The following is a 12005-nucleotide window of genomic DNA, read 5'->3' as shown; positions in this document are numbered from 1 at the left end:
CAACTAATAAAGCATTCTAATTTTAGAATTTTTCAATAAGCTTTCCAGTTGGCTTTCTCTCACTTTCACTTCAACCCAGGGGCTAAGTCATGTGCAAGAGCTAAAGAAGCATAAAAGCAGCCACCAGAACAGACAGCCCAATGAAGAGAACCACTACAAAATTAACCCTGAATTTGGAGTTGTCGTGTCTGAAACTCTATCTTCCCTTTGAGCTTTTGGTCAGCCTCCAGCAGTTAGAGACAGGACTACCATGATCTTATCTGAACTGTAATATCTAAACAGGAAACTATTCTACACTTGAAACAGAAAGCATTTTCTTCATTTTATTAGGTGAGCAGCAAGTACGGAAAAGAAAAACGTTTCATGCAGTGACCAAAATTAACAGTGAAATTCCAAGAGAGCACCAGGCCTCCCTGAGAGATTTGACATGCAGTCAGAAGCAGTGTGATCAACAGTCACAACGCTTGGTTTTCAACCCCAAGTGAGGTACAGTTTTCTTGCTCTTCTATCAAATAGAGGTAAGCAGATTTGCTAGATTTCAGAAGTTTTCATGTTGCTTTTACGTTCACACACTAGCACTCTGCTTCTTTCCTCAGATATTCCTCTACTCCCATCAGTAGGTCAGTCCAGACACTTAGGCCACGAACATTGAAGTCTCCATCCTGTGCCTTCAGCAGTTTCAGAGCAGCTTGGGTCTGTCCCCTGAGTAGCACAGATCCCTGACAGAGGCAGCTGAAGCGCTCCCTCAGCTCCTCCCAGGACAATTCAGCTTTGTCAGGACAACTTTTAACCCACTGTCCCTGAAATGGGTCATAGAACAAGTGGCTTCCCCAGCTGGTTAAGAGGTCCAAATAAGGTCTGCTTAACTGGGAGTAGTGACCAGCTAGGGAGGCAAGAAGGGAGCCAGGCAGGAAAAGGCAGAAGGCAGAAAATCGCCCTGGCTTCTCCAGAAGCCAGGAAAGCAGGTAACCGGCAACGCATTCCTCTCCCGTTGCACTCGCCTGGTTTGTGTCTAGTCTGTTCCCATCCTGATCCCTGTCCCCGGCCTGCTCAGCGACGCTCCCCTGCCTCAGCAAGAGCAACGCCGCCGCCACCACCCCGAAAGCCCGGGACTGGGGGAGCTGCTCCAGGACACCGGCCAGCCAGGGCAGCTGCCCCGCAGCCCCTCCAGCCGGCTCGACCTCCTGCCCTTCCTCTCGCAGCCGGGTCACCAGCAGCTGCGCCTCCGCTTGCAGCTGCGGCTCCATCGCCGACGGGGCCCGCGGCGGGTGGCGGGGCAGCCCCATAAGGCAGGAGGCGGCCTTCCGGCGGGCGAGGAGCGCCAGGTCGCGGGACTCGGGGCCGGCCGCCGCGCCGACGGGCTGCAGCAGGCTGTGGAGCAGGCGGCGGCAGGCGGCGGGCGGCAGAGCGCGGTTCTCCAGCAGCGCCAGGCCCAGCAGCTGCGGGCAGCGTCCCAAGTGGGGGAAGCCGAGCAGAGGGCTCGGCTGACCCCGCCGCAGCCGCCGCCCGAGGGCCTCCCGGAGCCGAGACCGGGTGCGGAAGCGGTCATGGAGGTGCTGGAAATAGCGGGCCCACTCTAAAGCCCTGTCCAGGGTCAAGGAGTCCCAGTCGCGCACCAGCGCGGAGCGGGATACGGCCAGGAGCGCAGGCAACTGCTCCACCTGCTCTAGCACGGCCTCCATGGCGGCAGGGCGCCCGCTTGGCGCCACCGGTTTGAGCAGAAGTCCCGCCTCTCCCCGCGATACGAAGCCAATCCGAACCGGGGAGGGTGGGGGTTTGTAACTCTATTGGATGAGTTTCACATCAATCCGAGGCGGAGTTGATCTTCCGTTAAAGGAGACTAACTTCCCTCAGGCGCCCGTCGTTTGTGTCTAATCCCTCAGGGAAAGGCGGGGGAATGGAGCCGAATTAAAGCGTTAAAAATCGAGCAGGATTAAAAAACAAAAAAAAAAAGAAAACAAACCACACAACCGCTCAAAGGATTAGAATAAATCTTATACTAATATTCCTAAATATCCCTTAAGAAATAAAACTCCTCAAGAGCAAACATCCCCTGCCCGGCATTTGTGGGTATTTCCCAATTCCTGTGGTATGCCCCATTCCTGGAGAACATCCATGGCCGAGCTCAGCATAGAGCTGGGCTGGCTTCTCTGTGCTGCCAACAGCTCTACACCCTGCCAGGGCTAAACCCTGCTCAGCCCACACAGCAGTGCTGGCCCTACTGACCTACCAACTAATGGCTTTATAGCTCATTAGTGGTTCCGCAGGGTACCCCGCATTTCCCAGTACCCGCACTAAGCCTCTGGCTGCCTGCAGAAGTAATGGTTAGCACCTACCTTAACCTTCTGGGCATCAACACAGCCAGTTTGCACACAGATGCTCACCAAACATCATGTTGGAAATATGCTGTTACTGCTCCTCTTTGCAGGAAGAAGAGGTGATCCCTTTCCCACCTCTGGCAGCTGGAGGACAGTTTTACATGGCAGGTGTCCTGGTTTCAGGGTTATTAGGTGTAGCTTGCAGGATGCAGCCTACCTGTGGGAGAGACTGTCCGCAGGTATTTCTCTCGTGTCCACTGCCTTAAGGGCTTCTGCTCAGCTGGGAGATGGGTCCTTTCCCTTCATCTTTATCCCCACAACAGACCCGCCATGTTCAGCGTTCCCTCACGGTGTGGAAGGGAGCAGGCTGGCCTAGCTTCTGCAGGCACCTCCTGTACCCCTGCTCCTGAGGGGGTGAAGCAGTGGCGGGAAAACATGGGAGCGCTGGAGCTGGTAGTTCTGGGAGCCCCTCAGGGAGTTCACGAGCCCCCCTGGCATAATCCTGGTCACTGGGCAGGTGCAGAGGCAGCAGAGAGGCCCGGTGAGCCCCAGTGCTGTTGGCTGGGGTCGGAGCTGGGCTGCAGGGAAGGGGTGCCTGGGGCCGGGCTGCGCAGGGTGGGCCCGTGGGAAGGCATTCCCTCCTCACACACTGCGGGCAGGACATGGCCCCACAGCCCACCTCTGGGGTGATGGTAGCAGGGGACAACACAAACCCCACTGCCAGCCTGCCTGGGCGACTACTCTGGTAAGGGCTTTCTGAAAGGCAAGAGCAACACCTGGCAGAGTAAGTGAAGTTTGACTGGAATTTATTCCTGGAATTAGCAACGGAAACCAAACTTTAATATTGTGAGCTACAGTACTGTAGGGAAAACCATAACACACTTCCTCTTCTGCAGAACTTATGTTTTCTTCCATACATCTTAGTGCTGGAAATGGTTTCCCCTGGATTTGTTATCTGAATGAATTGCATTGTGAGGTGATGGAATAAGTATGCATAACAAATATTCTTAAGATCAGATAGTAATGGATGCAACTCTTACAGCCTCTGAGTTATGCCAGACTTTGAACTAACATGGGTGAAAGACAAGAAAAAAGCCCACAACTTGCTTCTACTGCCTTCTTTTCCACTAAGAAGAACTGAAGCAGGTGAACAGAGCCACTGTACCCTCTAGACTTCCATGCCTTGCTTGAAACATGCTCAGATCTTGTCCTTTACCTGCAGACCCCTGCCCTAAAGGTTACTGCTAGCTATTGGTGACTGGCTTCTCTAATTCACATCATACTTCCAAAATAAAGCTAAAGAGAGAATAAGAAAATTATAAGTAAGGGTTTAGATACTGGTCTTTCCGCTTCAAACACTCTCCTGGACTGCTTTGGATGGTTGTTTAGGAAAGATGTTTCTCAAGTACTCTGAAGAAAACAGAAATCTTATCCTAGCTTTTATCCTATTTTCTTATTTCAGTCATGTATTTAAAAAAACATGGGGTTATAGACTTCGTGGTCTAGATCACCTGTAAGCTAACAGCCTAATACAGGAATTACAGTGAAATCCAAAGGCTGTTTTGGTTGAAGGAGCTTGTAACAATCACTCAGTATCCATGTATGGAATGTATTTTAAGGTGTCATTCTAAAGTAAATGCTCTTCTCCTGAAAAATCTTTAAGTTTTCTGTTAACTATTTCTGGAGTAATAAACATAAAATTGGATACGGGTGGCTAGACATTTGTTACACTGCTAACAATGGAATTCTTTTTGTTATTAATAAATTCATACTTACCTATTGTCTACCATACCCATATATTCTAAATTAAGGTACATGGTAAAGATGGAACAAGCAAACTTTTCAGTTATATACAATTGAGTGCAACACTTTGGGACATTTAAATTAATGCTTTACTAAAATGGAAAAGTGATAGAAACATAAAGTGGTTGGGATATGATTAAAAAGGGAAAAACAAGAACCAGGGAGCTACAGGCCAGTTAGTCTCACCTCTGTGCCCGGTAAGATCATGAAGCAGATCCTCCTGGAAACTGTGCGACAGCACATGGAAAATAAGGAGGTGATTGGTGACAGCCAACATGGCTTCACTAAAGGCAAATTGTGCCTGAAAATTTGGTGGCCTTGTATGATGGAGTTAAAGCATTGGTGGACAAGGGAACAGCAACTGATGTCATCTACCTGAACATGTGCAAAGCATCTGACACTATTTCACACAACATCCTTGTCTCCAGCAGGTTGAGGGAGGAGGTTCTCCCCCTCTACTGTGCTCTGGTGAGACCCCACCCGCAGTGCTGTGTCCAGCTCTGGGGCTCCCAACATCAGAAAGACACAGACCTGCTCAAGGGGGTCCAGAGGAGGGACACATAGATGCTCAGGGGGCTGGAGCAGCTCCCCTGTGAGGCCAGGCTGAGAGAGTTGGGGGGGTTCAGCCTGGAGAAGAGAAGGCTCCGGGGAGACCTTAGAGCGGCCTCCCAGTGCTGAAAGGGGGTACAGGACGTCTGGGGAGGGGCTTTGTCAGGAGGTGTGAGGATAGGACGAGGGGTAATGGTTTTAAACTGAAAGAGGGTAGATTTAGATTAGATGTAAGAAAGAAATTCTTTATTGTGAGGGTGGTGAGACACTGGCACAGGTTGCCCAGAGCAGCTGTGGCTGCCCCCTCCCTGGAAGGGTTCAAGGCCAGGCTGGACGGGGCTTGGAGCAACCTGGGCTGGGGGAAGGTGTCCCTGCCCATGGCACGGGGTTGGGACTGAATGATCTTTAAGGTCCCTTCCAACCCAAACCCTTCTATGATTCTATATTATTCTGAACTTTGGCCTCTCAGGTAGGTTTAATACAGCATCTCTTGAATTAAGTGCTGTGGCATACAGGAAATAATAATAATTAAAAAAAAAAAAAAAAAAAAGAAACAGCTTCAGTGAATTCTAGACCCACATTCTATTTCAATGAGGGATATTTCTGGAGGTGTGTACACTCCATGTCATAAAAAAGAGAAGAGATGTTTCCCTTCACATCAGAAAACTTTTCACAAGAAATCTTTCACATTATTTTTCTTTATAGCATAAAGTATATGGGTTTCAGTTGAATGAAATCAAATAATCACATTTGCAGCACCAGGAAACTAACAAAAACAGGTTGTGAAAAATCTAACCAGACTGGAAAAATCTCTGAATTATATGGTATCTGGAATACTCTTGCATGTGAAGGGAGATGGCCTGTGTGTTCAAATAAGTCTCTGTAGAGCTGACTGAGAAATGGAATTTCCATTTTATGAAAACTCTGATTATTTCAGCACTTGGAGTTGTCTCAAATTAGGATGAAAACTCTAAATATCAGCATTTTTCATCAAGAGGATACAGTCTGACAGCTCTGTAATGAAATGTTTCATGAAAAAAGATATTTATGTATTTCTAGGCATTGCAGCTGCATTTGGAGTCTCCAGTCATGATGGGGCACAGTTGGATGCATATAATGAAAAATAGAGCCCGACCTGAAGAACTAGCAGAGTTCTGCATAAGGTAGTATTAGAAGAACAATTCAAGGAAGAAACAAATGAAACAAGGTAACACTGAGACAGTTATGATTCGTGTAATAAATTGTTACACTACTATAGCCCTTAAAAGTAGTAATACTTTTTCCACACTCACTATTGAAGGAACTCCCATTTTACTCTAGGTTTTTTGTTATTATTTGAGAGCCTGGCCACTCAGAATGTGTTTTGGGATTTTCCACTGTATGACTGGAATCTGTTTATCTGTTGATTTATCTGTTGATGCTGGCCCCATGCAGTAATCAAATTAAATTAAACAATTTCTTCCTCACAGGTGAATTATTTTCCTATAACTTTTAAGCACTAGTCCTCTTTCTTCCATGATCTAGTCTTAGTTCTAGCTTGAGTAACCCTATTATTTTTCCTATTAACAGCAAGATTGTGAAGTATCAAGGTTTGCATTTTGTGGTTCCTGTCTATTAATTTATGCTAAGTCTTTTGTTACCTGATAGTATCATTGAGTTTTGTAGTCATTGTTTAAAAGCATCTGTATAGTGCTGAGTTGGTTTTCTCCCTGAGGAATGCCTGTGGGATAGTGGGGAGATTCTCAGGAGGTGAGCACAGAGAGTTAAGTTTGGGGAAGGGAATGGGAAAAGTATAGTGAATGGATTTTCAGATACCTGAGTATGTTTGAGGGGTGCTTTCCTGTGTGACTTGATTACTTTTTAAGGAAAAACCTAGAAGTTTATTTCTGGGCCTCATGTAGGTCTTTGGTTGGTTCATATCAAGTCTGCTTCCCCTATTAATGACTCTTGCAGTAGTCTGATACTAGTTTAGGCAGTGTCTGAATTTGTATCTCATGTCACATAAACTATGCAGTCTTTTTATTTTTTCTAACAGGAAATGGAACACACAAAGATGTCTTAAAGAAAAATCATAAAGTCTATACGTATGAGTGCATGAGGCTTCCTTCTATGAAGGATGGAGAAATATCTTAAAGTAGCCTTTTTCAACTATTTTGAAGAACTATCACTTCATTACACAGTCAGCAAAGTAATCTCTTTGTTTTGTCTGATTTTAAAGCAAAGAAGGAAATAAAAGAGAGAATGGTGCATGTTTTGTTTGATAGGCTGGAGTAGATTTACAATTGCAACACAGAAGATTGTTTAAGCTCATTGCGATATGCTTCATGCAAGTAGTTATGATAGAGTGAATGGGGGGGTAGCCAGTGTTTCTTGCATTGTGGGTTTTGGTTCTGTTTTGTTTGTTGTTTTTTATTTTTTCCCCAATAAGGTCTTTTATTTAAATTTCTAAAATGAACTTTAAAATAGGAAATTATTTGAGAGTATTCATCTACTGTTCTGTAAGCTGTAGTAAATGTTTCTGCATTATAGCTTTTGACTGATAAGATATATGGCCAAGAAAGTTGTTGAGCAAGTAAGAAAGTGTCTGTTAGATAGAGAAACTGGGAAGTCATTTCCACAGCTCCCTGAATACAAGCCCACTTTTCAGTGAAGCACTGCAAAACAGTTCCACAAGCCCTGCATTTCGTATGAATTACTGTACTGTTTTATCTAAGTGGAGAAGTCAAGTAAAAGATTCATATGAAGTTTAATGGAATGAGTTTCTTCATTCTGGTTATGGAGCCAGTAAAATTCACCCTGGCAGTGAATCTCAGTTTTGAAGCAAAATTGGTCAAACTAGCCAGAAGTCTGGATTCCATTGTTGTTGTATTTTCCTTCCTCTCAGAAGTCATATTGGCTGTAGCACAGTTATACTTTTTCTCCTGAATAGAAACTTAAGACACTTTACTCAGTATACCTAGCATTATAAAAATGAAATGGCCTTTCCTTATGTAGAAGATGTTATTTCAAATTACAGAAATTAATACATTGAGAGATATATATGCTCATCTTCTATATTTCTGGCACTAATATTCACTTTGTAACTGTAAGGAGGTTTGTTTGGCTGCCTAAGATTGCATGCTAGGCACAAGCTTGCCACACTCGTATAATGGCATGTATATTGAAGACTCTGAACTGGTGGACCATTCTTGTACAATTTCTTCCTGTTTCTGCCACAAACTTTGTGGAAAACTGTGGTTATTAGTCAAGCCAGTACCTGGCAGATTATGTCAACCCTTCCATAACATCTGGTGAGTTCCTTAGAATTTTTTTGTCAGTGTAATTTCTCATATCTCAAAAACTACCAAGGCTGTAATTGGCTTTCGGAATAAGAACAGATCAAATTGAGTAATAAAGTTATTGAACCCACTAATTTCTACATCAGTGTGAACCTCAGCCTGTACAAAAGGCATATCTGGCAAGAGTGGGCTTTCCCCTGAACCCTCCTTGTGCTATGCTCCCATTAGGATAGAATGGTAAGTCCTGCATATGCTGGTTGTAGTGTATCAGTGCAGTAATTGCAATACCCATTTGTTATGGGTTAGACTTGTGATTTCAGTAACCAATATCAATGATCAAGCAGCAGTTTTATACTGCACTAGAGTGAAAATTGACTCAAAATCAGTGTGCTGAGAGAGTGCTATATGTAACATATGTAATTACTGAGGTAACCTAAAAAACAATAATTAGGGAATTTGCCAATGCCTTACTATACCAAAACTGAGTTTTTAGGAAATTGATATAAACAGACAGACTTTGCTGCCTAGCCCCGTTCCTAATTTTGATGCTATGAGTCAGGACTACGGTAGCAAAGCTACTAAACTAGGGTATAGCTCTTCAGTATTATAGACATAAACATAGGTAAAATCGAGGGGCAAACTGTGCCACCTTTTTCTAACTGTGAATAGTCAATTAGAAGTGGTGAAGTTACTACACGCTTACAAAGCTCCCTCTTACCAGATGAGTCACATGAAATGATTGTGTGTGCACACCAAAACCAGTTGCAGTTGTTAAATGTGTATTAGCTACTAGTTTTGCCTTAAGGTTATTTGAGCCGATGTATTTTAGCTTCCATTTGCTGTGGGATAAGAGCATGCATGCAGTTAGGTACTGTTGCTCAGCTGATGAATGGTAAGGTATTAAGCTGTGTGCTTTGATCACTTGCCATTCTTTGTGATACCTTTTAGAGAGGTTTCATTTGCTGCCTGTTGTGGTGGTGGGTTGGATAGATCACAGCATTTTATTAGGTTATAGTATTTGTCTACGTGCCTTTTTCCAGACTTTTTTTCCTTTAAACCAAGAAAACTCTTAGTTATGAATGTTAAGTACTTTTATTGTAGGATCAGGTGCACAAATTCAGCCTTCTGAGGCAATTTGAACCCATTCCCCCCTTTTTAGGGTACCTGTTAAGAAGTGTCTTAAAGAGCTATCTGTTTCAGAGACCATCTATCAGACTCCTCTGAAAATAATATTCCAAAAAGCTTGAGTCATAAAACAGTGGCTATGGCTAAAAGTTTGTAATTTTGGTATATAATGCTGTGGTACTTGTATGAAGTCAAGCATAGTAGGACTAAGCTTAATCTGGCATCACAGGTTTAGAAGTGTCTTTAAGAGTATTGGCGGGGGGGGAGGGGGGGGTGGGAATCTGTACATTTAAGAACAGCATCTAAAAATTCTTTCCTATTCATAGATTCTGTATGTTTCCATGACAGTTAAATTGCTGTCATTCACGAGACTACAGGGAGAGCTTATAAACACACTTTCATCTTGAAATTGGTTATATTTTTCACTTATATAAAAAGATACATAAAACTCGACACAAGACAACCATGTATAGAGCTATTTATACGTATGTCTGGGTTCTAGTAACATAAGTCACTTGGATTTTTCACTTTCATTGTCTTAATATCCTGAGAATATCTGTAATTATCAGATAGACTATTATCACTCCTTCATAGCTCTGTATTTACGAATAATACATGTCTGTATATACAGAGATAGCTATATTAAAACACACACATGCACATGCTGGATAGACATGTCTTTTTTTGAGCAATCAGGCTTTTAAGTATCTGTTGTTTCCATTTTCATGTCTCCAAAGCTTTTATGTGAATTCTTCCAGCACATTTCTCATTATTCTCTCAACCTTTCCTCTGCTGAATGGCTGGGGCTTCCAGACATATAACCTGAAATGTCCTGGGAGAATTTACATAAAAACAATAAAGCCAAGGAAATGGAAACCACAGAATATATACATAAATTTTTTTCAGTCTTTGCTAAGAAGCTCATTGGTTAATCTTTGCAAAGGAATTCAGTTTTCCATATTAACATCCTTTTCACTGTGAAGTAAATGTGGGAGAGTCAGATGGTAAGAATCATTACTTAAGTGAGTGGGGGGTTATATGTTAATCTTGTTAATGATGAAAATATTGTACTTTTCTCTTTCCTAGTATATCAAGAAGAACATCCCGTGAAAAAAATCATATAAATGGCTGAATCAAGCAAATGTTAATGCAAAATTTAAGAAAAGTTTAAGGGTTTTTTGTTTGTTTCTTTCTCTAAACACAAGCAAAGCATTAAAACTAGTACAGCTGCTTATATGATCAGTAGTACAGTAAAACAATTTCAGCTTCCATAGAGAGCTTCTTGTTAATAATGAGTTGTGTACCTGTCTCTGTGAACTGCCTCTGACAGGTTTTGTCAGGACCTTCCTGAAGGTAAGCTTCTCATTGCACACAAACCACTACCATTACTTTCATATTGTCCAGATATTGATAATTTCTGCATTTATAAGGGCAGGCCATATAAACACAGACTTAAACTGTCTTCCTAGCTCCAGAGTTTTTAACTTAACGGTGTTCTTTAAGAAGTTTTTCCCACATTTTACAGAAAATACAGGTATTTAATTAGTAAAAAGTCTCAGAAACCAAACTATTTTGATCTGGTGTCACAGTTTTCTACAACAGTTAGGAACCGTGTATTTCATATTAATTCCATTTTATTTTGGTTGTCTGACTTGGTTTCTGGTCCAGTGCTGAACCACACTTAAGGATTTGTATAATGGCGAAGGTTGGAGCCTTTGTGTGCATCCAAAAAGCATCACAACACAGGTAATACATGTATTAGCAAATGCTAGTTCATAGCTGAACCTGAGGCATTGCCATTAGCTTTCCCAGTAAGACAGGAAATTAGCAGTGCTGAAACAATTATCTATACTTGCAAAAAAGAAATCAGTTAAAAAAAAAAAGAAGCAGAGATAAGATTCTAGCACACAGGATATTTTCATAAACTTAAAAGCCAGCAGAAAAAAAATTGCTGTGTAGTTCATACCTGTGGATAGGAAGAGGGTGGTGGGTGAAGATGAATTTCTAGAATTAAGGAAAAAGTCTAAAAGAGAGGTCTTTATGAAAGATCTCATTTTGGGGATAAGAAAAAGGTAACAATCACCCAGTAGCAAGCCTGGAAATAATCAAATTCATATTAATTCAGTTTGTTCTAATGAAAACAGCAAAGCCACAATTCTTAGTTGATAGGACTGCTGCAAGTATCCTCATATTTCTTGATATTACAGTAGCTTTCCTCAGTTTGAGAGAAATCCATTTTTAATTTCATCAATGAATAATTACTCTATAATTAATGTGTTGGAGTTTTATATTCTGCATTTTGCAAATAACGCTTATGAAACAATGAAAACTTTTTGTTTGTGTCTGTGTTTCTTCTGTGAAAGAAAGAGCTTCAGGTTCTGTTAATTGATAACTTATGACCCTTGAGAGCTGGAATTGGTTCCCTTGCTTTTTGTATGAAGAGTTGGATCTAATAGCTCTTAGAAAAGGGACAATATGGATCAAGTCTTCCAGACAAAACTTTCCTATGACTGACCGTTCAAAAACACCTAAGGGAGTTAGGCGCCTTGCCACAATAGCAAGTCAATGGGAACCAGATGTCTGAGGGTCTTAAGAGCTCTTGAAAATTTGTGTATTAACAAAGATGCTTGTGTCCAAGTTAGGGATCCTTATTCGTCTACTGAAAGCATCCTGTGCATCTGGAAATAGTCATGATCGAAGCTTTACATGGGAAATTTAACAATTTATAATCTAGGTGTAACCCACCTAAATACTGCAGTCCTAGTGGAGAGATGCTACAAACTATAGTATAGAAATTATTTATCCAAGAGAATAGTCCAGAGCATTTCCATGGGAATAATCTGAGTAATTTTAAAATCTCAGTTAAATTTACTTCTATTTTTTACTGTCTTTGCTATCAAACAGTTATTTCACTATGAATGAAGGGTTTTCT

The 12005-nt window shown here is 42.3% G+C and overlaps 1 protein-coding gene across 1 annotated transcript; it reads right to left on the bottom strand.

Moving 5' to 3' along the window:
* Positions 1-297: 297 nt before the first annotated feature.
* FANCF (FA complementation group F) lies at positions 298-1682 on the bottom strand. The gene has a single exon (XM_033006949.2). It carries the CDS (start codon positions 1680-1682, stop codon positions 573-575), a length of 1110 nt encoding a protein of 369 aa, XP_032862840.2. The 3' UTR covers positions 298-572.
* Positions 1683-12005: the final 10323 nt, after the last annotated feature.

The sequence above is a fragment of the Tyto alba genome, unplaced genomic scaffold (genome assembly GCF_018691265.1).
Source record: "Tyto alba isolate M040663 unplaced genomic scaffold, T.alba_DEE_v4.0 Super-Scaffold_8, whole genome shotgun sequence".
Classification (NCBI taxonomy): domain Eukaryota; kingdom Metazoa; phylum Chordata; class Aves; order Strigiformes; family Tytonidae; genus Tyto; species Tyto alba.
The sequence above is the reverse complement of the archived record's forward strand: the minus strand, read 5'-3'. Positions and strand labels throughout refer to the sequence as shown.